At 37.2% G+C, this 27,129-nt stretch overlaps 2 protein-coding genes across 2 annotated transcripts in view; one reads left to right on the top strand and one right to left on the bottom strand.

Annotated features, from left to right (window-relative positions):
- Positions 1-4,011: 4,011 nt before the first annotated feature.
- LOC125179343 lies at positions 4,012-13,280 on the bottom strand. Its single transcript, XM_047885035.1, has 10 exons — positions 13,023-13,280; positions 12,226-12,311; positions 10,534-10,668; positions 9,483-9,642; positions 8,639-8,736; positions 7,383-8,362; positions 7,232-7,314; positions 6,677-6,798; positions 5,983-6,188; positions 4,012-5,604 (listed from the first exon to the last, which is right to left on the bottom strand). The coding sequence occupies exons 1-10, from the start codon at positions 13,115-13,117 to the stop codon at positions 4,516-4,518; spliced, it is 3,054 nt and encodes a 1,017-aa protein (XP_047740991.1). The 5' UTR covers positions 13,118-13,280; the 3' UTR covers positions 4,012-4,515.
- Positions 13,281-20,909: 7,629 nt separating this feature from the next.
- Positions 20,910-27,129, top strand: part of LOC125179342 — a 27,819-nt gene continuing 21,599 nt past the window's right edge. The window contains exons 1-2 of the mRNA XM_047885034.1: positions 20,910-20,975; positions 26,689-26,955. Coding sequence (XP_047740990.1) covers positions 20,955-20,975; positions 26,689-26,955 — 288 coding nt within the window. The 5' untranslated portion in view covers positions 20,910-20,954. The remainder of the gene's footprint in view (positions 20,976-26,688; positions 26,956-27,129) is intronic.

Genomic DNA, 27,129 nt, shown 5'->3' with positions numbered 1-27,129 from the left:
TTTCAAAAGTTATACACGTCGAGAGAAATGTTCGAATATAATAACTAATAATAATCAATACAAATATTACTTAATTTTAATTACCAAGAGAGTCCAGGATCATTATGGAGCGAGGTTCTGTATATATTCAGATAAATAATTGGATCTTTGTCCAAAAAGCAATGCACTTCCGTAACTTCAAGGGAACGGTCAAGTTTAGGTAAAATATTTTGTATATAATTAATGTCGAACGATGTTGAGTGGAAAAGATCATAATATCAACCTGATTATACATACCGAATTTGTTTATGCATTTATCTATAAAAATGTCATTCAGGCAAACGTTTTGGTATAATTAATTGCATACGTTAAGTAAATATGAACCAAATAATATCTAGCAATATTATTCCTCAATAATAATGCGATAGTTTTGGTATAATTATTTTCATACGTCCATGAATAAGATTATTATAAATATGAACTAAATAATATATACCTCAATAATAAATCAAATTATCAAGTGATTGATTATATGATAGTATTATATACTTCAATTATATATAATTATNCTCCCAGCCTCTCCCGTGTGCGTACACCCCTCATCCTAGACATCTCCCTGCGTATCCTCTTCTCTGCGTATTTCTGCCGCATGCGTAGCAGCACCAGCGCCGCCACGATGTCTGACGCCACCAGGTCGTTGTCCTCGAATATCGACGCCAGGATATCTGCAAATTAATTATCATATTTATTTATTATTAAATTTTATTTAATTTTGGACATTTAAGATAATATCGACGCCAGGATATCTGGGAAAATAATAATCATATTTATTTCTTATCAACTTATATTTATATATTCTGTTGAATATTGGACAAATAAGCTAATATTGACGTGATTAAGAAAATACTTGAAGTTATATATATTCTGTTGAATTTTAGACAAATATGATAATAATGCAGTAATTAAAAGAAAACTTGGTAGCATTTACAGATGTTAAGGTATGTATAGAATGTGATAATGGCTGGATTTACAAATAATAATTGACCAGCGACCCTTAACTGACCCTTAAGGGCTTTAAGGCCTCACCTGCCACTAAGGGCACTTCACCTGCCACTAAGGGCACTTCACCTGCCACTAAGNATTTTCTTATTAGTTTTAGTACACAAATATTGAAAAATGTTGTACGATCTATTGAAAGAAACTAATAAGAAAATTATCAATAAAACGAATTCTCTGATCTTCAGTGAAACCTGCTTAACTTGCAATAAAAAAGTATATATAAAAAAACATTAACTAAAATTAGGGACAAAGACGCAAAGGAGACCCACTTTGGATAAAAGTGAGTAAAGGACTAGCATTGTAATTAATTAATTAGCATTGTATTAATTGTATAGCACACAACCGCGTGAATATTTCCCAGATGAATAATGAGTGAGTAATGTAATATTACTTTATTATATTTTATATAATTATATTATAATGTAATATTACTTTATTATATTTTATAGAATTATATTATAATGTAATATTACACTCACAGATATGACTGGGTCATATTAAATTCTTACTCAATTTACTTAGGCCATTTGCATAAAGAAACGCTTAAACTCCAATCATTTTTCTTTATTTTAAAATATTCATTATTTCATTACATGTTTGTTAAGAAAGAATTCTAGTGAGTCTGGGAAATTGTTCAAATGTTGACACACTCACTGCACGTAGCAGTGATACGTTATCTTATTCCAGGTCAAAGTGTGTCAGGATGACTCACCAAGTGAAGGAAAGGTTCTTCACTACAAGGACAATGTTTCATTCATATCTCTGAGTGTAGGAATCCTACAGTCTAGGATTAAAGTAGGAATGGTACGGCCGAAAATCAAGCTCAAAATCGAGTAATAATTCAACTATTACATAATTCATATTACATCATGAGTGGTTTTTTTAATTTTAAGGGAAGAAAAACTGAAAATTTCTAAAGTTGAGTAGTTGATAGGTTGTCGAGCTTATTATTATTTATAATTATTAATATGTATCAATATTATTTATAATAATAAGTTATTGGTAGGTTACTATTATATATAATAATAACGACCAAACGTACAAAAATTGTACGTGTATATAGCATAAGTACCATAGCAAAAATATCAACCGTATATTGATCAAAAAAAGTATTACAACGAAATCGTAATCCAGTTCATGATATAAAATAATAATAATGATAATAATACAATAAAATTACAAGAAATTATTTGGCAAAATAACGGAACGCAGTTAAGTTTTAATTTTTACAGTAACTGTTTGATATCAAACAGGAAAATACAAACAAAACACGAAATTTAAACAGGGAACGAAATCCATAAAGAAAACAGATAAATAGAGAAAACAGAATAAAATAGATAATCTATATAGTGTATAAATATACGGTAAACTTGTTTCCAAAACTTTTTTAAAATAATCTAATTATTCGATTAATTAATTACCTAATTAATTTCGAAGCTAATCTCAAAATTAATAAATTTAATTTAATTATTTTAAAGCTAATCTCAATGGAATAATTTGGCAGCCTAGAACGCATAAAAAACTCTAGCATTTGGCACAAGAATTAGAAGAGGCACCAGTCGTTTCTAATAATTGTTTCAATAACTAATAATAATTAATATTCAGAATGTTTCAAATAATTAATCTTTAGTAAATTCACTCAAAAAAATAAATGGATTGTCCAAATTTTGACACACTTTTCTATTGTCCAAAGTTTGACACACTTTCATACAGAGAGCAGGACGTAGCACTGATACGCCCTTTTTCCCGGGCCAAAGTGAGTCAGAATGACCCATACAAGGCATCGCCATTTGGACAAAGACACATTCATTACTTTGAGTGATAATGACTAATTAATAATATTTAATTGCTATTTATAAATTCGGATCACGAGGCAGTTGAGTGACCAGGAATATATCAGTTTTATTAATAATTTTATCTGCACTCATTAATTATATATGAGTATATCTAACGTTATCATAATACTCAGTAATTATATACGAATATATCTAACGTTATCATTGCAAGACGAAAAAAATATAGCATGATTTAATATCAAAAATCAAAGATTTATTATTAAAGTTATTTTAGCATTGGTCCCCTCGTACATTATTGTTCAGTATACAAATATTCCGTTCAGTAAACAAATATTCCGTTCAGTATACAAATATTCCGTCCAGTATACAAATATTTCGTTCAGTATACAAATATTCCGTTCGGTATACAAATATTCCGTCCAGTATACAAATATTTCGTTCAGTATACAAATATTCCGTTCAGTATACAAATATTTCGTTCAGCATACAAATATTTCGTTCAGCATACAAATATTCCGTTCAGTATACAAATATTCCGTTCAGTAAACAAATATTCCGTTCAGTAAACAAATATTCCGTTCAGTAAACAAATATTCTGTTCAGTATACAAATATTTCGTTCAGTATACAAATATTCCGTTCAGTATACAAATATTCCNGGCAAGAGTGACATAGAGCGGCGGAACACACGGGGCAAGAGTGACATCTGTCTCTTATACACATCTAGATGTGTATAAGAGACAGGTCCTATATAATCAAGAGTCATACATAATCAAGAGTTGTACGTAATCAAGAGTCCTACATAATCAAGAGTCTTGCATAATCAAGAGTCCTATATAATCAAAGAGTTGTACATAATCAAGAGTCTTTTATAATTAAGAGTCCTATATAATCAAGAGTCGTGCATAATCAAGAGTTGTACGTAATCAAGAGTTATGCATAATCATGAGTCATATGTTATCAAGAGTCATACATAATCAAGAGTTGTATGTAATCAAGAGTCTACATAATCAAGAGTCATACATAATCAAGAGTTGTACGTAATCAAGAGTTATGCATAATCATGAGTCATATGTTATCAAGAGTCTTGCATAATCAAGAGTCATACATAATCAAGAGTCGTGCATATTCAAGAGTTGTACATAAGAGTCGCATATAATCAAAGAGTCTTACATAATCAAGAGTCATTTCCTCAAAATTGCACCCTGACCATAAATACTACCCAGTTAATCGCAGATTAATTAACTGTAAGTAAATACCTAGTGCCATAATCCTTACAATACAAAGATATTAACGAGATCAAAACACACCATCACTGGAAAAATGTATCTCCGCTACACAATAATTGTGTACTGTAAAAAAATACATGTAGATAATAGACCTGACGGAACCTCTTAACAAAATAAGATAATTGGCCACACCAATAAGAAGGTAAACGTATGTCATCCTTTCTGTAGGAACATTATGTTCATTTTTTCATGGTGTTCATCACTTCTCAGGGACATTATTTTCATCACTTCTCTAGGAAAATTATATTTATTCTTTCATCACTTCTCTCGGAACATCATGTTCATTCTTTTATGATGTTCATCACTTCTCAGGCACCATATTATGTTCATTCATATCATAATGAACATCACTTCTCAGGCACCATATTATGTTCATTCATATCATAATGAACATCACTTCTCAGGCACCATATTGTGTTCAAACACGAAGTCAATAGCCTTCATGACCTCCTGCGGGAGGTGATGCCGCATCATGCAGGGGGTGATGATGATGGAGCGGAAGTCACATGGAGGCTTCCACTGAACCTTCCACCTGCCAGGGGTGACGTAGCTGGAGGGCTGCACGTGGAGCACGTGGCCTGGCAGACATAGCGGGACTTCCGTGTGTCGGGGACTTGTCGGGTGGGGACATGGGGCCTGGGGACCTTCGGGTTGGGGCCTCGCAAAGGATACGGTGTTCGAGGTCCCCAAAAGTCCCACGCTGGAAGTCCCGTGGGGACCTTCAGGTTGGGGCCCAGCAAAGGACACTGTGTTTGAGGTCCCCAAAAGTCCCATGCTGGAAGTCTCCAAGGAGGTCCCAACAAGCCCCGAGTCCCCGGTAAATTGAATTGGGGAGTTGTGGGTACCCGTTGTCGTGGGGAAGCCTGAGGCTGTGGTGGATGTGTGAATGTCAGAGTCCTCCATGGTGGAGTAATTACGGGGATTTTTAGGGGATGTTGGGGATAATATACCACCACCACCACCATAGTATAGTGATCTATCAGCATATCTCTGATGAAGTCGCTTCTCGCTGATACCAACGAGCATGAACCAACACCCCCGAGCTAGCAGCCTGAACTTGGGTTCATCACACTCCTCTAGAACTGTGATGATATCACCACGCAGTGCATGCATTGCATGTACACTTAATCTTGGCACCAAATCATCACCAATCACCACAGACATCACACGATCCTTCATCTCAGCAGCGAACTCCTGGGAACATAGGCCTCCGGGGGGCGAGTACGCAAAGCAAATAATTTCCACAGGCGTGGATATGGCCGTTGAAAAAACTTGCGAGGTGGATATTGAGGTGGATTTACTGGTGGCTGGGACGGCAGTGACCACGGTGACATTGGTGGATACGGAGGATAAATTAGTGGATATTTTGTGTTGGTCCTGGCGGAGCTTGGCGGCCAGAACAACGGCGGCCCCGGCCCCCAGGCTGTGGCCAGTGACCACCAGGCGGAAGGTGGGGTGCGCGGCCAGTGCCCGGTGAAGTACCTGCATAATATATCTTTATTAGAATAAATAATATCTATAATCTTTATTAGCTTTATTAGTACCTATATAATATTTATTAGGATAAATAATATCACAATAGAAAAAAAAATGTCAGCTGTACAAAATTATCTTTATTAGGATATATAAGATTCTAATAATATTACAATGAAAAAAAATGTGATTATTGATTGGTGGTAGAATAATAAACTGGGAGCTTCAAGCTGAACAAGCTTCAAGCCTTCTAAAGGCGCGTAAAAAAAATTCTGGAGCCTTTCAAAGTACCCACTAATTTTACCCGAGTCTCCCTAAGTTCCCCTAAGTTCACCTGAGTCTCCTCCCTAAGTTCCCCCAAGTTCACCTAAGTCTCCCTAAGTTCACCTGAGTCTCCCTAAGTTTGCAGTAGACAAAGTTGGCGGCCTGGACCATGCCCTTGTGGGCGAGGCAGTGGGGGGCGTGGCCCCCGGTGTATACGGGGGCGGTCATGGCGGTCATGTCTGTGATGGTGTCCTTCAGGCTCATGGTCCCCCTGATGGCCACGATGATGCTGCTGGAGGCCCTGTCCACCGCCACGTAAAATGGCACCTGTGAACATTGCACAGCTGTTAAAATGGTAACTTAGAGTGGGAGAACACACAGGGCAAGTGTGACAGTGTGGCAGAACACACAGGGCAAGTGTGACAGTGTGGCGGAACACACGGGGCAAGAGTGATAGAGTGGCGGAACACACGGGGCAAGAGTGACATAGAGTGGCGGAACACACGGGGCANGCTCTATATGTTCTGTGCCGGCTCTGTAGGTTCTGTGCCTGCTCAGTCAGTTCTGTGCCTGCTCAGTCAGTTCTGTGCCTGCTGTGCCTGTTCTGCGCCTCTTGTAATCTGTTTAGTCAGTCAAAAGAGCAATGTGTTTCGCGGATGTATTAGGGTAGATCAAGTCCGAGATGCGTTGACGAGACGCCCGCGTAAGGGTACGCACACAGTGAAAGCAGGTTGCCAGCGTGCGGGTTACCTGCTCAGGCTGGCGCCTTAAACCAAAGCTGTCTCTTATACACATCTAGATGTGTATAAGAGACAGTCGTAGATGTTGTTCAGATGGTAGACCAGACAGAAGTCGTCATCTGTCAGCCCCGTCAAGGTCTTCATGGCAGCTTTATGACAGAGGCAGCAGTTGTCACCATAGACAGACTCTGGCGTTTCCCTGCTCGAATAATTCACAGATAATTGACAGATATTAACAATAACGATCGACAGATATTAATATTAATAATTTACAGATATTAAACTCAGGGATATTAGTGGGAATGTCCACAAAAATCAAAAAAGCACAAAAAATAACACACCTAGTAACCAAATAAAAAAAATTACCTAGAGATAATTAGAGCTCACGAGACAAGCAAAAATGGCAAACTTAGTTTTCAAGCTAAAAACCTAGTGCCCAGAACTAGTACACCTAGTGCCTAGAACTAGTACACCTAGTAACCAGTAGCATCTGACATGCAGCAGCATGTAGCACAGCACACTAGATGCGGCCACAACGACCCAAATGTAGTAAAGATACGGCCGTACATGTAGAAACATCTAGTACACCTAGTGCCTAGAACTAGTACAGCTAGTAACCAGTAGCATCTGACCTGCAGCAGCATGTAGCACAGCACACTAGATGCGGCCACAACGACCCGAATGTAGTAAAGATACGGCCGTACATGTAGTACATCTAGTACACCTAGTGACCAAAACTAGTACAGCTAGTGCCTAGAACTAGTACAGCTAGTAACCAGTAGCATCTGACCTGCAGCAGCATGTAGCACAGCACACTAGATGAGGCCACAACGACCCAAATGTAGTAAAGATACGGCCGTACATGTACCACGGCCAGCCGTAGGACGCTAGTGCGAACCGCATGTAGTGCTGCGCGTTGGCAACCGTCATCCACGGCTGCGGGGGCGGGGCGATGCAAGACGTGGGGGGACTTACGTAGGACTGGGGAGTGTCTTTTTGCTCCCTGGGACTTACGTAGGACTGGGGAGTGTCTTTTTGCTCCCTGGGACTTACGTAGGACTGGGGAGTGTCTTTTTGCTCCCTCATTGATGGGGAAGGTGGAGCGTGGGGACTAGAGTGGGGCTTAGGGTTGGGTCCTGAGGTGGGACTAATTTCATCGATGATTTCTTCGGGTTCCGGTGATATGTCACCAACCCGCAACCCTAACCCGTTGATTTTGGTACCTTCTTGTTGACTTTTTTGTTGTCCTTCTCGGCCTTGTTGTTCTCTTCCTTCTTGTTCTGGTCCCTCCTGTTGACCTCGTGCTTCTTGTTTTTCTTCCTCTCCTCCTTGTTGTTGTTCTGTTCCTCCTTGTTCTCTACTTTTTTCTACTTTTTGTTGTTCTCTTTCTCCTTGTTTTTCTTCTCGTCCTTCTTGTTGTTGTTCTCGTCTTTCTTCTCGTCCTCCTTCTTGTTCTCTTCCTCCTTGTCTTTCTTCCTCTATTTCTTCTCTTCCTTCCTCTAGTTCTTCTATTCCTTCCTCTAGTTCTCGTCTTCCTCCCCCTAGTTCTTCTCTTCCTCCCCCTATTTCTTCTCTTCCTCCCCCTATGTCCAGCGTCCCCAGCAGTTCTCCCAGCCTCTCCCGTGTGCGTACACCCCTCATCCGGGACATCTCCCTGCGTATCCTCTTCTCTGCGTATTTCTGCCGCATGCGTAGCAGCACCAGCGCCGCCACGATGTCCGACGCCACCAGGTCGTTGTCCTCGAATATCGACGCCAGGATATCTGCAAATTAATTATCAGATTTATTTCTTATCAACTTATATATATTTTGTTTAATTTTGGATATATATAAGATAATTTGACCCCAGCTGCAAATTAATCATCATATTTATTTCTTACCAACTTGAATATATTCTGTTGAATTTTGGACAAATACAATAATATTGAAGCAACTAAAAGAAAAATTAATAGTATTTACAGATGTTAATGTATGTAAAGAAATAGACAATTATTAATAAAAACTGACCAGCGAGGTTCTTAGGGGCTTCAAGGCCTCACCTGCCACGTTCCTAAGGGCCTCAAGGCTGGTCTCGTCCTTGGAGGAGGCGCAGCACAGGATCCTGCAGCGGCGCTCCCACAGCTGGATGTAGTGCGTCCTGTACACGTAATTATTTATTAATATTATTAATCATTAATACGTATTAATATACAGTACAGCTGGATGTAGTGCGTCCTGTACAGGTGATTAGCTTCAATATTTCATTATTTAATAATATTATTATTCTTATTTATTACCATTATTATTAATTATTACACAGTTGAATGTGGGGCGTCCTGCTAAGGTAATTAGCTTTAATATTTAATTATTTATTATCATTATTGTTATTAGTAATCATTAACATTAATATACAGCACAGCTGGATGTAGTGCGTTCTGTACAGGTAATTAGCTTCAATATTTAATTATTTATAAATATTATTATTATTAATCATTAATATTAATACACAGCTGAATGTAGTGAGTCCTTCTCGACTCTCGAGTAATTAGCTTTAATATTTCTGTATTGAATATTGTTTTATCATTAATATTTTTTCATCAGATATTTGTATAGAATATTTTAGACATTTTATATTGAATATTTTCCATATTTTCTTATCGAATATTGCTCTAATATCAATAATTTTGTACCAAATATCATTTTAATATTAATATTTTTGTATCAAATATCATTTTAATATTAATATTTTTATATTGAATATTTGTACTGAATATTTTTAATAATTTTGTATCAACTGAAACATTGAACTAAAACAACAAAAAAAACTTTAAAAAACATGCCGCTGTAATCCAGAATTATTTCTGTAATGCAAAATTCTAAAAAAACCTAAATTTGATACATTACCCCACATGGGCATGATGAGTGTAGGTGGTGGTGTTGGTGTGGTGCAGTGCATCATCACTATCATCACCATCAGGGTATGTGGGGCGAGCCATGGGCTCAAACAGCAGCACAATTGTGATGAGCAGGAAGATGATGGCACACCACGTCACCACCAGCAGCGCTGTCATCATAAATAATAAAAAATAATATAATAATAATAATAATTAAAAATATTAAATTATTAATAATAATAGGTCACCCCCAGCAGTGCTGTCATCATAAATAATACAAAATAATAATAATTTATAATAATATAAATAAATATTAGTAATATGATAACAATAAAAAATAAATAATATTAAATAATGCTAACATTTTATTATTATTATTATTAATAAAATGATAATTATAATCAGCTTGATGCTTTGTAAATGAAATGGTGTATGTCAATTAAGATACATACATTAGAATAGTGAATTTATTATTGGTACTGAATAAATAAGTTATATTAATAAATGATATTATTACTGTATTGTACAAACATTAATCCTTGTATAGTTGGGAAATGGGGAGGTGGTGGGGAATAGAAGACTATATACCAGCGTGGGGAGGTGGTGGGGAATAGCAGACTATATACCAGCGTGGGGAGGTGGTGGGGAATAGCAGACTATATACCTTTAATATCATCAAATAATATAAATACATTATGATATAAATAATATCAATACCATAATAATAAAATTATATTAATAAATGATTTTATTACTGTTTTGTACAAAGGTGTGTAAATAAATTAATATACCTATTAATCATTGCATAGTTGGAAAATGGGGAGGTGTGGGGAATAGCAGACTTTATACCAGCGTGGGGAGGTGTTGGGGTTTATTTATTATTAATTCATTTATTTTGTATTAAATTTATTTTTATTTTACTTATTTCTATTAAATTTTCCAACAATTTAAATATTGACCTTTCAACATGATCCACACAGGGGCATTCAGGACCTTTCAACATGATCCACACAGAACTATTCAGGACCTTTCAACATGATCCACACAGGACTATTCAGGACCTTTCAACATGATCCACACAGGATCGTTCTCGCAGCTGATCTGGCCCGAGAAGATCCAGATGGATCCCATCAGCTGCCAGGCCATCTCGGGGAAAGCCATCACCACCCTGGGGTCAAGGGTCAGGGTTAATAAATCTTGGGTAAATCTTAAGGAATGATATGGGTGAAAGCTTCACGTTAAACTAACACTGGTAAATGTTAAAGAATGATGATGAATTTGAAGTCAAAAGTTCAACCCCTAGGGGTAAAAGGTATATATTTTGGTCAATGTCAAGGAATATTCATGGGCATAGTAAGTTAAATATATTAAATATTAACCTGCACTAGACATTCATGAGCATAGGGAGTTAACTATGTTAAATGTTAACCTGCACTAGACATTCATGGGCATAGGGAGTTAACTGTTAACTGTTAACCTGCACTAGACATTCATGGGCATAGGGAGTTATATATATTAAATCTTAACCTGCACTAGACATTCATGGGCATAGTGAGTTATATATATTAAATCTTAACCTGCACTAGACATTCATGGGCATAGTGAGTTAACTGTTAACTGTTAACCNGTATTCCCAGGATGTCATTAGTCTCTCTTACGTCACCTGTGATGTGGCACTATTCGCGGGTCTGTGCGTATATAAATGTGTGATGTCACTATTGTGTGATGTCACTATTCGCGGGTCTGTGCGTATATAAATGTGTGATGTCACTATTGTGTGATGTCACTATTCGCGGGTCTGTGCATATATAGATGTGTGATGTCACTATTGTGTGATGTCACTATTCGCGGGTCTGTGCATATATATACAACCGCCAGCCAGTCTTTGATGAGCATAGCCATCAGCTGTAGCCATATGCAACTATACCTAGACACACTCACCACGTCTTAGACTCCGGCGTTCTCCTGATCCTTGTTATTCCAAACCTCTACCAACCTTGAATAACTTACCATCAAGCCTGATCCTTGTTATCATGTCAAGTTCTTAATATGTAACTATTAAAACCCTACACGTCTCATTATTTGCATCCTGCCTCTCATTTGGACTTAACATCGAACCCTTGTACCCTCAAGCAACCCTCAAGTAACCCTCAGAAGTTCATCCAGTGAATAATCACTACCTATTGAACGTTCATATAATTAAAAATACCTTATAACAAATCATTGGGCCAGTCAAAGACCCTATCCGGACAATTGGTGCCCTCATATTAATAATCAGGCTGCCACTGAAACTGGTAACCTGACAGCAGCAGCACTGACTTGGGTTAACTTTAAAACAACTCATGAGACCATCTGAGGAATTTTAATTAGTGTTAATTTTAACTAATTCAAATTAAATTTAATTTAATTAACCAAACCAAGGAATTTTCAACTATTGAGATAAGTATTTTAGCATAAGTATTATGGATACATTAAATCTACTCTGATCTGTTATGATGTTGTTCAACTATTGAATTAGGTAGGTATCTATTGTAATTTTAGAGAGTAAAGTTCATCAAGATAATAAATTAAAACATTAAATTCATGATCAATCAGAGATTTCAGAAAATGTTGTATTAGTAACCTTTATCATTAAACAACATAATAAATTACAACATTAAATTCATAATTAATCAGAGATTTCAGAGAATTTTGCATTTGTAACATTTATTAATTGAACAAAAATGCAGTAGAAAGAACATGTTTCAACGAACCAATAAGATAAATTCGTAGCTCCGTGCTGCCTGTGCTGCAGTGAAACTGTTCATGTTGGATGAACAGCGTGGCCACTAGGAGGAGCCTGCGGTGGAAAAACAGTTCAAGATTATATTTTTAACCAACGAGAATAATACTAATTGATATTACAAGATTGGTTTTAAAAAAACATTCAAACTAATAATTCAAGAGGGGATAGAATTTTATATATTGTTTTTGGTTAGAGGAGGAAGGAATAAAATAGAAAATATTAATTTCATAGAAAATATACTGTAAATCTATGATAATTCAAATAAAATAATATTGTATAGAATATATACAGTGCTGTATATTAATTCAAATCAACGGAGAACACTACCTGATTATTATGAACAAATGAATTACTTTTTATTAATTTTCATAAAAGAATATCTGGTTTTAAACATAAATATATTGGAATTTCTCAATCAACAGAGAACACTACCTGATTATTATGAACAAATGAATTACTTTTTATTAATTTTCATAAATGAATATCTGGTTTTAAACATAAATCTGAAGGAATTTCTCACCAATCTATTCGTATTAAAATTTCCAATATTCCAGGCAGGACGAAGTCGTCACTGCTGATTTATCTAACGTCAGCCATTCAATTTTTGATTTAAAGTTCAGTATAACTTAAGGTAATTTAAGGTAGTTAATGAATGAATGAATGAAATTCTACAATAATGAATCTTAATGTACATGTACATTAATGTTAATGTACAGTCAATAATGAAAATTAATATTTAAACAAAAATATGAAGGTATTTCTCACCAAGCTATTCGTATTAAAATTTCCAAGATTCCAGGCAGGACGAAGTCGTCGCTGCCAATCCTCCAACGACGCTTGCAGAAGACAAGGGCCGGCATTTCATCACAAACATTTGAATTATCTACAAGCTATGAGGATGATGAGAATGCTTCTACTATGTCTCTATATTCATATTTCAACAGCACCTCATACTTTATTAATATCTCTGCATAATATCATTGTGAAAAAATTGTGCTTGGAGAAGTTTTATTTAATTTTATGGAAGATCTGTAAACAGGGAGAAAAGATGGATTACGGTATTACTGCAGTTAGTGGAAATTATATTTTATATAATTATATATCAACAACTTTAGAAATCATAGTTTTTGAAATTTTATGTTAGTTACTTCTCAAGTTATGCCCATAAAACATTATCCATTGTGGCACAAGTGCCAGGGTGTAGAGGGTGCAAGCAGCATCACCAGGAGATGGTTTTTTAGTCCAAAGCGTTGCCAGCCATTTTCAAGCCCCGTCACCGGTAATTTTTAATAAGCGCTGCAAGCAACTTTGATAGTATATCCTTTACTATCCATGCACCGCAACACTTGCAACTGATTTCTGGCAAGCTTCACTGCATCCTGATCCTTCCGGCGTATACTGGAAACCTTTACCGTGGGCGCTTGCGGTCTTTCAGATTTTCAGTAATTTCAAAATTATTTCTCAGGTGCAATAATTTCAATCCAAATGTATCAGCAAGATCTTCAAAAGGCATAAATTTTGCTACAGATGTGTTGCCAAATATCTTTTGATATTCACCCACTTTCTGCACTTTGGATTTTAGCAGAGGTGGGCAGTAGCGTGCTACATGTAGCAGCCGCTACATTTTCAGTAGCAGTAGCGGCGCCATATTTAAGCAATTTTAGCAGTAGCGGTAGCGCTCGCTACATATTTAAGTAGCAATACAAGGTTTTGCCGCTACAGCGCTACCGCTACATTTATAGATAAAGCCTTTAGATTTTACTTAATAGTAATAAATATTATTTAAAAACCAGCATGATACATACCTAATATAAATCTGTCTCTTATACACATCTAGATGTGTATAAGAGACAGATACATAATATAAATTACAGAATAAAACTGTACAAAAGATTTTGGTGTAATGTTGTCAACCTCAGCCTGTTACTAGTGTCAACATGTTAGTTGTTACCAGAGGTGGGCTGTTGGTGGGCAGTAGCGCGCTACATGTAGCGGCCGCTACATTTTCAGTAGCGGTAGTGGCACTACATTTAAGCAATTGTAGCGGTAGTGGTAGCGCCTGCTACATTCAGAGCATGTAGTGGTAGTGGTAGCGCCTGCTACATTTAGAGCATGTAGCGGTAGCAGTAGCAGCCGCAGCCTGCTACATTTCAAAGTAGTGCTGCCCAGCTCTGGATTTCAGAGAATGTTGCATTTGTCTACACAGGGCAAGAACTTTAATACAATTATTTAAAAGGATGATGTATGGCAAGATAGCAAAATCAAGGCTTCAGCCATATTCAAAAACATGGTATACATATATTTGCAATCTTGGCAATTATCTTTATTGAATTGAACTAGTTCCATTATTTGAGTACATTCCAAATTTTATGCTATGCAAAATATTTTTTGTATAACAACTGTATTCTACAAATTTTGCAAAGAAGAGTGGTCGTCAATGATTGCGGGTCTGTCTGAGGGCGCAACTGTAGCTATGCTTGAGAGTGTGAAGAGATATTTGGAAAAGGTGTGGAGTGGAGGTTGCGGAAGCCTGGGAGTGGAAGGGGAGGATGGGAAGGCAAAGGTGACAGCGCCAAAGTTCTTAGTATGTGTTTTTCTGTTTTTTGTTTATGCTAAGTGCTGACATCATGACATGCATAACAGAATGTTTTAGTCTTTTGGGATTGTTATGATATGAATACTTATTAATGGAACTTTTTCTTAACTGCCAAGGGTGACATAAACTTATGATTTTTTTATGCTGGTAAAAGAGCTTAATGCAGCATGAAAGACAGATTTAAAGGTTGTGACTAGAGGTCAGCAATCAGCATGCACCCAATTCCAATTTCAATTCATTAACTGCAACTTTTATGCAACTGTACCTACATTATTAGTGTACAACATTAACCAATTTTACCAGTTCCTGTGGTATTTTCTCAATTTCAGCATGGATAAATGAGAAAAATAGCCTATTCTACCCAGTAAAAACCCACCAGGACTGATGAAGGTGCATGAGGCGTGGAAGGCGCCATCGACGAGAGCGCTGCTGGCGTTGCAGTACCCACTACCCAGCAAGTATTACTATTATAAATTACACATACAATTATTTACATTCATAATTTTAGGAAAATTCTTGGGACAAAGTTTTTAAAATTGTATGTACTAAGTATTGTTTCACGGGTGATTTCCAATAACCACCAGACCCAGTAAAAAAAGGCTAGCTATTTAAAAAATCTTAATGCAGAAATTGGGAAAAGGCCATGGGAACATACGATATAAGGAATGGGTAAAATTGGCCAGATTTGTATAAGTTTTGGTCCAATTCAGAATTAATGGGTAGCTTCTGACAAATTTTCCACTTTGAGTTAGATGCACAACTTGAGCCTCCCTCCAGTTTTGGCAACTTTAAAATTGGCACTCTGAACTGTCCAAGGACCAAGGTCTGAACAATTACCACCTGGAGGCTGGGGGCTGGGGCCTGGGGCCCTGGGCTACCTACCTTGCCAGCCTGCCAGGTGCCTTGGCCAGTGGGCCTGCCCCCAAATCCCAAAATATTTATTCAAGTTCTTATTCATGGAGATGATCTATAAAATAAAATTATCAAATAAATACTTGTGCAAAAGAACAAAACAGTTCAGTAACTTCAGTTCAAGTTGCAGACTTGCAGATCTGGCGGCTGAGATCCGCCAGACAACAATGAAAAATCAGTTCTCTTATCAACGATGAAGAAGTTTCATTTAACCTTAAAAATACGTACATTTTCCAAAATTAATGAATTATTATTCTCACACGGTGTCACACCACATCTCAACTGATAGTGGAATCTATAGCGGGTAACATACTATCACTTTACTGATAAAACTGCAGGAACAAACGCAATGCAATTGCACCCGCTATCGGCTCTCCCATGTAAGATCCTGTCGAATAATCAGCTGTCAGTGTCTCTGTCTCCGGGACACATAACCACAAGAATTTTTTTTCAACGGAAGTGACGTTAGGCAAGAAGAATCATGCCTGGTTGAACTATATACTAATTCAATCATAAAATAATTGGATTTAGACTAGAATTATCACTTAAAAGTATGCGAAATGGAAAAACTTTATAGTTGATCGCAATTTGATAGCAAGTTGATTGCAATCATCCAAATCACAGAAAAGACGGTGAGCATACAAATATATGACCTTGGAATTGAGGTTAAGTTACCTGTAAGGCTGTAAGTTACCTCGATTAAGTTACCTGTGGTGGTTTTTCAATACAAAATCCGTGTATTGGTTTTTGTACGCAAAGTAAGCATGGCCATACTCATACTGCATGGGTGGATAGCTAGAGGTCAGCATAGCCCAAGTCCACAGTGCGATTCTTATACCTTCCCGAGCGTAATGCAGCTTAGTGGCTGCAGGAAGTTAGAAAGGCTGTCTAAAGCAGCTTTCACACAGGGCGGCAAATACCGCGCGCGTCAAAAATGCCGCGGCAGTATTTACCGCACCTAACCTCAGATGCGGTGAACGTAAAATTACGTAATTTAACGTTGCCCGAAAGTCAAATTCGATCCGCGGCCTGGTGGTGCAAGGCAGGTGGTGGTCAAGGCCGGAGGAGGACGAAGCCGAGTGGTGCACGGCTGATTGGTGGATATCCGGAGAGATCCAAGGCGTTCGATTCAGGGCTTATTGGTGCTCAAAATTGGTGGTGCACTGCTGCGCTCCCCTGGAATCTATCAGTCTTGCAATGCTTTATGCACCATCAGTCCATCTCTATGTTGATTTGATGCAACAATACTTCTATTTGGAAATATATCGCTATGTGAGAATAATGTAAATATTTTTCTATGGAAATACCTATATATTTTATGGAAAATATATCTTTTATGAAATATATCTCTATCACTTTAAGGAAATATGTATTTATCAATGTATATCTTTATGTTTATGTAACAATATTTATGTAGGCTACCGATATTTATGTAACAATATCAGTCTATAATCTATCAGTCTTGCAATGCTGTTTATTATGCACCTAAAATACGGCCCCACTGTCTGCTAGGATGTGGCGTGAAAAACTGCCCAGTGTTAAAGATTTCGTTGAATACTATTGCAAGCTAAACTGCTGCGGCAAATCTACCGCCGCAACTTTGACGCCTTTTTGACGACTCTGTAAAAGCCGTCGTGTTTGAACAGCAGTGGACATTTCCTATGTCCGCTAAGGTTCGGCGGTAAATACCGTCGGACGCTGGCGGTATTTACAGCCCTGTGTGAAAAGGGCCTTAGTAGAGCCAGTCATAGACTGGATTTTGGATTTGGGGCGTGGTGAACCCTGAAAAAAGACTTTCATGAGTCAGGCTTTTATATCGGCTAGGCGCCATGAATCACATATTCGTTTTTGTAAGTAAAAGATACGGGAAACGAGATCATGAAGACAGGATATTATAGCAAAGGCTTGAGGATTTGGAAATTTTGTGGTAACAAAAAGATGAAGACAAGGGAAAGAAATTCAAGAAGAATTTTATTTTGTCTATTAAATATTGCTATGTCCCACTTATTGCACTGTAGTTTCCATGTTCATATACTAAATATCAAAATTGGTATCTCTCAGGCCGTGAATAATCAATTGTATCCCTTCACATTATATTTGTTACATTTATTATTTTCCCAATCTCTCATTCTCCATGCACTCTCCAAATATCGCTTTCCACTCCCAGTCATGGCAGCAGTCGCCCATGCTGACAGACACACTCTCATCGTAATCCATTCGTCTCGCGTTCTCTCATTTCCAGTCTCTTCCTCTCATATGCATCACACTCCATCATCAAATGCTCCACGGTTTCCCTCTCCCCTCTGTCACACACAAAATAAATATCCTCTCTTCTTTCAATCCACCTGCATGTCCGTGCATTCACTCAAATTATTAGCTCTCGTGCAGTACATTAGCTCCATACCTCTACTGCCATCATATATGCACTCACACTTTGGCAATTGGCATCTTACATTGCAGCGTACGCTCCGAGCATGAACGCGTTCAAGANACTCTCAAATTCCACAGGTACATCTTCCTTGCCCAGCGTTCATCATCCATTCATTCCAGTGGTACTTAATATGATAATATCTCAACGCTGCTTTCATTCTTCTCTCTCTATATAATCTTCTCTTATAATAAATAATAATATAGCGGTTTCAGCGTTTATTAGGCCGGAGGCCTGTCGCCGATGTTTAACAGTGCAGAACATCCATAGCTTGTTGCGGGCTTGAACGCGCAACTCACTGATTCAATTTTGCTATGCTTAACCGCCCGGCCTAGCTCTTTGCCGATTCTGACCAGAAACTGACGCACAGAGCTGGGATCGAACCCGCACCCCTCTGCGCCAATCTTGGTACTCTGAACTTCAGCCACTGGGCCACCCTGCCTTAACCACTGGGCCACCCTGCGTAGTGCGTACTCCACTTCATATCTCCTCTTAAAAGACTCTACCGCAGTCCATCTGGGGGCCCCAAGTGCCAGTCTAGCTATCCTATTCTGTACGACCTCCAAAAAGGTTGTGGCTGCTAGAAGGTTGTTCAAGAGTTGCGAGCCGGGACAGCGTGAATAGGTTAGGCCAGAGGAGGTCAAGCCGAAGTAGGTATAACCAGATGCGGAACTGCCTGTTGATGCGGAACTGCCTGTTTTATGAGTGAGCATGCTTATAAGTATTGCCTGCAGACCTACAGCGCTATAATCTTTAGGTAGACCGTCGCTAGTCTGCATTACGGAGTTCAAGCGTAGTCTGCGGCTTCTAGCGCTGAGGCTGAGTAAAGCTAATGTATGGTGAGGCTCGGCGTTGGCTCTGGTCTCCCTATTTAAGAGTAAAATTTGTAGACTACGGCTGCACCCCCACCCTGAAAAAGAGTTTCATTCGTCAGGCCTCTGTATCAGCTAGCTGCCACGCGTCGAATGTACATTTTGTTAGTAAAAGAGGGAGACCAGATGAGGCAGAAGCGAGATGGTATCACAGAGCATAAGGCTAGATCGAGGGGTGAGAAAGTTCTTGTTTTGGGTAAAATGAGAACAAGAGAAAAAAATCCATAGAAAAGTTATTTGGTCAATTATTACTCTGCCCCTATTATTGCACTGGAGTTTTAAAATTCATTTTATAAATTAGCAACTCTTTCGCCACGAATAATTATTTGCTTCTTATTATGTTTTAATTGTTACGGTTATTATAATTTTATTATTTTTTGATTCTTTATGCCACTCTGGCCTCCATTATCACCAACCTCTTCCTATATCACTGATTCTCCATGCACTCTCCAAATATTGCTTTCCACTCTCTGTCTCCCCTGATGACAGAGCCACTATCATCACTATCTATTCGTCTCCTGTTATCTCATACATCACATCATCACCCTCACTGCTCTCATCCAGTATAATTTCCAGTCTTTCCTTCTCGTATGCATCACACTCCATCATCAGATGCTCCACAGTTTCCCTCTCCCCTCTGTTACATACTAAACAAATATCCTCTTTTTCTTTTGTTCTACCTGTACGTACCTACATAACCTCTAGGACACTTCAACGACCGGTCTCGCGGCCGGTCTCCAAGGATCAGTGAGCCTAAAATATTTCCGAGACTAATGAAAGTATCTCGCTGAAACTTTGCACACGTGTTCAATAAGACGTGTTCAATAAGCCTCAGTTATCGACGTCTCCGTGGAGACCTCATTGAAGTATACATGCATACTCATGGTTTATCCAAGGTCCTCGAATGATTACTAGAATTTGAAACAAGAACCAACACCAGGGNACCTTATTAGTCAGGGTTTAGTTGTTCCCGACGCTGTATTTTTAAGGGCTAGAATATGGAGTATAAAAAAGACGTACAGACTCGAGTTGTTGAAGGTGATCACACTATCCATCTTCACAGACCTCACTCGACGGCTTCTAACGACTCACTGGCGGGCGCGAACGAGAAGATAGCGGCACCTTATACTCTCCTCGTGTGTACAGGCTTACTAGCCGGATAGTCACCAAGCGACCGACACTAGCCAGATTTACTAGCCGTCCGCACTATCCCCGTGTACAAGCACCTTTATAATTATCTTGGAAACGAAGACAAAATCGAAAAAAATGATCACAACCTGAACATCACCGTCATGGCTTATTAGATGAATGTGCATAGTTTTATAAAGCTAAATTCATGAGTTTGGTATATTTTTTAGGCTCACTAAACCTAGGAGACCGGCTGCGAGTCCGGTCTTCGGCAGGCTTCCCGCGAGTCCGACCGTAGATGTGTCCGAGAAGTCCCACATCTACTACCATCATATATACATTTATATTTTGGCATCTATGTCATCTTATGCAGTTTCAGGCTCTCTTTTCTTTCAATGCCTTGCTTCCATACTTTTAGTTACAAAATTTAACTCTCTTTTCTATTTCTTTCTTCCATTACTCATCTCATTGATGCAGGTCTATACATTAAAAATATTTTGAAAAGCAATCTTCTTCTTCAATCACTGAGGAGCATAATAACACATTTATGTTCGGTCATTTTAATTTTCGATTCAAGGTACACCGAGATTTAGAAAACAATTTCGGTTTTTAAAAGACTGTCGCGGCTCTGACCACATGTAGCTCCTCCCATTCCAGTGACGTAGCTGTTTCAATCTATGACGTCACGTAATTATAGTAAATACAAAGTAGACGAAGTGAGTGCAGTGCAATGTGGTGCTCGTGATTATTTCAATTTTATAATGACTAATAACAAAGTACAGGTACGTAAATGGTTAAAAAAGTTTTTTAAATATATTATCAAAGTGTAGGAGTAAAAATGTTTTGAGTATGGACTCTTTTTAAAGAGAGTGAGAAAGAATTTTATGTTGGCGTAAAGGTTGGTTCGGCCGCCCCGAAACTTGCCGTTTTAATGCGTCTATTGAGAGGCAAACCCTGCTCATGAAACTCTTTCATTGATAATTTTTCTGAATACGGCCGTACGGCCTTAATTGTAATCAAATAATTACCATATTTTGCGCTATTTCTTGAAATAATCTAATTATTCATATGGTGATTTGATTTTAATTATTCATATTAACGAGTTTTTATACTCATTCCACTCGTTTTTTTTTTGTCACTAATTTTTGTTGAGACGGTCTCTTGTCTGATATCGAAGTTCGAGATACGTGCCCGTACGGTTATTCTGAGCCCTCATTCATTGCTGCGTCGTGTATGATGATTTACGTGAGTGAAGATTATTTTTATTTGTTATTGATTGCTGATTTTAATTATTGTGTAATTATTTGTGTTAGGTATTAATTCAATACTTAATTAATTTTTCTTTTTTTTATGTCTTTTATTCTTATGTTGAAGTTTAATAGGCCTAACACTTCATTATTTAATAACATTTAATTGTGTGTTTATTGAAATTTTACTAATAATAATATGTTTAAATCAGTGTTAGCCCTAATATGTTGAACCTATTTATTATTGATTGGAATGAATTTTTTATTTTTTTTTATTGTAGCTGCTGACATGTGTTTTTCCCAATACTATCATTTTCTGTGCATCATTATTATTTTGTTGCATTATTATTGATGACTAAAATGAAGTGCATTTTAGAAAAGGTTATCTGTAGTACTTTGATGTTTTTACTATTAAAAAGTGTTTAAATCCTAAAGATAGTAGTATTTTCATTGTTTGAAAATTGAATATAAAAAATATTTATGAATTTCTGAAAAATGAATTTTAATTCTAAAGTATATTTTAATATGCATATTCCTTGTTGAAATAAATTAATTTAAATGAAATTAATATGCATGCAGAACATTGAAACGAAATGAAAAAAACGACCCCGGGAGTCAAAGAAACCCCATTTTACAGTACCTATATTGTAATAAAAATATTGACTATCTTCATTAATTAGAGCGGCAGGTCAGGATTGAAATTTTCCTACTTTTTACTAAAATTTGTGGCTCCCAAAAGCAAAATTTTACATACATTTGGAATATTGTGGCCCAAAATGATAGATAATCCAAACTAGCTTGGCAATAAGCATAATGTCACATATCACATGGGTTGAAAATGTGTATTTAAGAAATATTGAAATATGTTTCAAATTAATGATATGATGAAAGTAATGACAGTACCTAGAGAAAACATCATTTGATTTTATCAATAAGATAAAAAATGTCTAGTTGAACATGTAAACTTGAGTACCATATATTGGAATTGTGTCATTTTTTCAAGTCATACTGATGGTGATATAAGGCAGAGTTTTTAAAGCCAGTTTATTTATAATTCTCAATAATTTAATATCATTAGGGTCTAAAATGATAACATCATTGGATGATGTCTTTGGTGCATGATCCAATGTTTTGTGCCAGGCAGTAAATATTTGTATGAAGTAAAATGATTAACATCCCAATAGGTACCTGGTATGCATACCCTTTTTTGTGGATGGCTTGTACTGGACAGTGGACACTAGTGTACTGGACTCTGCTAGACTGAAAACTAGTGAATGGGAGACTACTTCAGACTAGCATACTGGACAATAGCATACTGGACACTAGCCTATTGGAGACCAGTGTATTGGTCACTGGCGTACTGGTCACTGGCGTACTGTACACTAGCATATTGGACACTAGCATACTGCACACTAGCGTATTGGACACTAGCGTACTGTACACAAGTATACTGGGCTGTGGTATGGTAAACTGTAAACTAGTGTATGTGAGGCTACTGGACACTAGTGTACTGGACAGTGGACACAAGTACCCTGATTATGATATTTGCTTCTTCATAATAAAGAACATTGATTCAAACATTCTGAGTTGTTAAGGGAAAGTGCAATTACTTTCTTCTATCAGAATTGATTGACTTATTGATCACTCGTTGAATTGAAAGAAAAACAATCATATATTTTTTTATGTTGCGCCTTGAAGATTAAAGTTAATTATGTTTGACAGAGTGTCTTGCTGTGTTGGATTGTATTTCTAAATTGAAAACTAATGTCAAGACAAAAATATCTTATTTAATTATTTAAATATTTAATTTTGAGTTTCAATACCTTGCTACAAGCAAGCATGTGCCATAATTTAATTACAAGTTAGGAACTCCATCAGCAAATCACTGACAGCTTTTCAAGCTATTCCCTCCAATCACAGACAAGAAATTTTCCGCTACATTTACTCAGGCCACTACATGTATTCAAGCTGCTATGTGTACTTAGGCCGCTATGTGTACTTAGGCTGCTATGTGTACTTAGGCCGCTATGTGTACTTAGGCCGCTATGTGTACTTAGGCTGCTATGTGTACTTAGGCCGCTATGTGAACTTAGGCCGCTATGTCAACTTAGGCCGCTATGTGAACTTAGGCCGCTATGTGAACTTAGGCCGCTATGTGAACTTAGGCCGCTTTGTGTACTTGGATAATTTTTCTAGTATGACTCATGGAATGCTAACTCATGACACCCATCCTGATGTAAACTGTTCAAGTGTTACACAGTACCTACAAATTTTACTACTGGTAGTGCTCTGCCATCAACCTACTTTTACTCAATGTCTTGATGCAAGCCAGAAGTTAATTGAAGAAAATCTAGATGTTTTAAAATTAAAGCACAGTTATTCAAATGCATGCAGTATGTATCGGGAATTTTATGGAGCATTGGCAAAGTATAGAAATTATATGCATTATAATTGCATGATGCAATAACGGCATTAGCTTGCAGTTAAAGATCATTTATCTAACAAATACATATAGCAAGTATATACTATAACACATAATATAATAATATAATACATAATAATATAACAAGGATATCAAACAATTACTTGTAAAATTTCTGAACCAAAGAACACGAATTGAAAATCATGTTGTAGATGTAGTAACTTATTTGTGGATTAATTAAAATTTTTGCCAAACATTGCAATACTGTTTAGAAAAGTGGTTTATTTGGAACTTGCCATAGGGAAGTCATATATAGGTTCTGTAAGCATGTATCTGCCATAACTATTGAATTGAAATTACCTGGATCAGAAATTGTACCTATTTAAATCCATGATATGGTTATATATATATATATTTAGTCATGAGAAGCAGTATGACTAAATAAATGATTATTTTAAGTTTCAAGTTATTGCAAGTTAATTTAATGAAAAATAAATACAAATATCTATGTATATTTTGAAATATCTTGCCAAATTATTTTGACCAGAATTGTTGCTAGCTGTGAGTTTCAAACCCCCAACTCACTGCTCCAGTCTTGTTGGCATTCCCAGTACATTTATATTGTATAATTATTGTAGATGTATGTATTTATCTGTTATAAATATAATGTCATTAACTTGTGCCTTATTTATTTGCAGAAGTTGTTCCTATACATACAAGTTCAATAAGATGTATATAGGGTATACCTATATAAAGATGTATATAGGAAATATGTAAAGATGTACCATTTATAGGATATCTGTAAAAATGTATATAGGATATACATTAAGATGTATATATAGGATACTACATATATGTAAGATGTATATAGGATATATGTAAATATGTTTATAGGATACAGTACCTATATGTAAAGATGTACCTATATAGGATGTATATAAAGATGTAGCTTTATAGGAAATATATAAATCCTGTTATGTATAACATGAAATCAGTTTAATAATACTGACATTTGTGGTGAATTATTTAAAAAATTTTATATGGTGTGCAAGCCTTTACTTAACCACACTCCTGTCTTGTTATGTTTGTTTCAATTCAAAGTATATTCAACTTGTGCAATAACTAGAGTGTACAAACTCTATTGGATTTTATTATTAAATTTCAATGTTTTAAAGCATAAAATTAATTTCAGAAATAATAAACATAAAAGAATTAGCCTGGGCTACTAATTCTTTTAGGCACGGGCTATAGGCTGGTACACTCAAAAAAATATAATGGGTTATGTGTCCAAATAGTGGCAGACATTCTTAACACGTTGACTACGTATTGGTACATATGCGTACCATGAAATGTATTTCTCCAGGAGGTAGTGGTACATAATTCAGGTTGCCTAAAATCGGCCAAATCCAAGAACAAAAAAGGCCAAAAAAGGCCGATAATTCAATGCATACTAGTTTATTTGCAGGTTCTGCTGTAAAAATTCCATTTATTTTCTTTTTGAAGTATTTAAAATTTAATTAGGAAGTGCCCCTATCATAAATTTTATCCGGCCAATGCAATTGAGAAAAACTAAATCACGGAATTTGTCTGAAAAAATGACCGTCTGGCAACCCTGTTTAAAAAAAGTACAAAAAAATGAAAAAATTGTACAAGATGAAGCAATCGTAGTCAACGTGTTAATTACCAGGGGACAGACATGATCCTGATATGCCTTTTGCCGTGTCAAAGTGAGTCAGGATGACCCACACCAGCACAAAAAGTGCATCATTATTTGGACAAAGAGACATAATTTGATTGAGTGTAGCTATCAACTTTGTCCTAGGAATATTTTTAAATTTTAAATTAATAAAGAAATTGAATTCAAATTTAAATTTATTTAAAAATTTTTCATGTATTACTTGTATGAAGGTTATCATTAAATTAATTAAAGCATTTAATATTTGCCAGAAGAAGATATAGGTACATTAAGTGTAGGTTTTAAGTGTGTAGGTAGGTAAGACTTGCATAGGTATAATATATATTTTTTCTTTCATTCTTTGTACATAATTTTTTGTAAACAAATGTACCTATCACAATTTTATTCAGAAGATCATGTAAAGTTTCTTTTGTCTGTATACTTAATATTGTGTTGTTGTGTTTATATGATGTAATATGGATTATAATGTAAATAATTAACAATAATTTTAATCATCATAGTCTGAAATAATTTACATGAAAGGCTCCACTAAGTGATTACTTATTTACATATTATTTATTATTTATTCTGCTCATTGATCAATTATTTATGTATTAGTTATTTATTTGGCTCATTGATAACTATTTACCTATTAATTATTATCTATTCTGCTAATTGATTAATTTATTCTTAATTTGATGGCACAGTTGTCAGTTACAGGTCACTTAGGGCCTTGGTGTGCCTAATCACTCATTAGTAATACCTTTGTTAATGAGATGATTTAGACATAATGAGTTCAGTAAATAAAGTGATTATTTAGGTACTGATTATTTATTTACTGGCAGTTGATTTGTTGCCCCCCCTCATAGTCCCCCTACCTTTATAATTTCCTATTATATAATTATTATTAGTGATTATCAATAATTATTCCATCTTTCATACTCATTTTGCTGGTCATCCCATGTGGGGTCCATCATTTGGGGGGTCAAAACCCTAACCCCATTCCCCCCTCTTCCCCACAGTTCCCCAGCCTTCATCATTTGAGGGTCCATTCCTAACCCCATTCCCCCATTCCTCCCCTCGCAGTTCCCCAGCCCTCATCGTTTGGGAGGTCACACCCCTAACCCCACATTCCCCCCTCTTCCCCACAGTTCGCGGGGTCCCCGTGTGGGCAGCACGGGAGCTACGTGTTCTACAAGGGGCTGCGCTACACCTCCCCACCTCCCCACGCTGCGCCTCGCCTCCTCGCGCTTGGGGAGTTTGTCTTCCTCAAGATCTGGCCCCACGAGGACATCGTCAGCATCGGGGAGCCCCAGCTGATGTGGGAGGACCGCGCCTCTGGCAACCTGCTCGTCTCCCTCAAGCTCTACTTCCGGCCTGAGAACACCCCCGAGGGGAGGAGTGGGGAGCACGGCGAGGTGAGGGGGAGTGGGGGACGTGGCCCCGAGGGGAGGAGTGGGGAGCACGGCGAGGTGAGGGGGAGTGGGGGCCGTGGCCCCGAGGGGAGGAGTGGGAGCACGGCGAGGTGAGGGGGAGTGGGGGACGTGGCCCCGAGGGGAGGAGTGGGGAGCACGGCGAGGTGAGGGCTGTCT

This window comes from Hyalella azteca, unplaced genomic scaffold (genome assembly GCF_000764305.2).
Source record: "Hyalella azteca isolate HAZT.00-mixed unplaced genomic scaffold, Hazt_2.0.2 contig16743, whole genome shotgun sequence".
Classification (NCBI taxonomy): domain Eukaryota; kingdom Metazoa; phylum Arthropoda; class Malacostraca; order Amphipoda; family Hyalellidae; genus Hyalella; species Hyalella azteca.
Note: the sequence above shows the minus strand (reverse complement) of the source record. Positions and strands in the feature narration are given on the sequence as shown.

Excerpts from the sequence above, each read along its gene's own strand:
- LOC125179343 (XM_047885035.1), bottom strand. The coding sequence starts at position 13,117 with ATGCCGGCCCTTGTCTTCTGCAAGCGTCGTTGGAGGATTGGCAGCGAC. Across the intron at positions 8,363-8,638 it reads GGCCCTTAGGAACGTGGCAG|ATATCCTGGCGTCGATATTC; the intron begins GTGAGGCCTTGA and ends ATTAATTTGCAG. Across the intron at positions 6,189-6,676 it reads CCATCTGAACAACATCTACG|AGGTGCCATTTTACGTGGCG; the intron begins ACTGTCTCTTAT and ends TGCAATGTTCAC.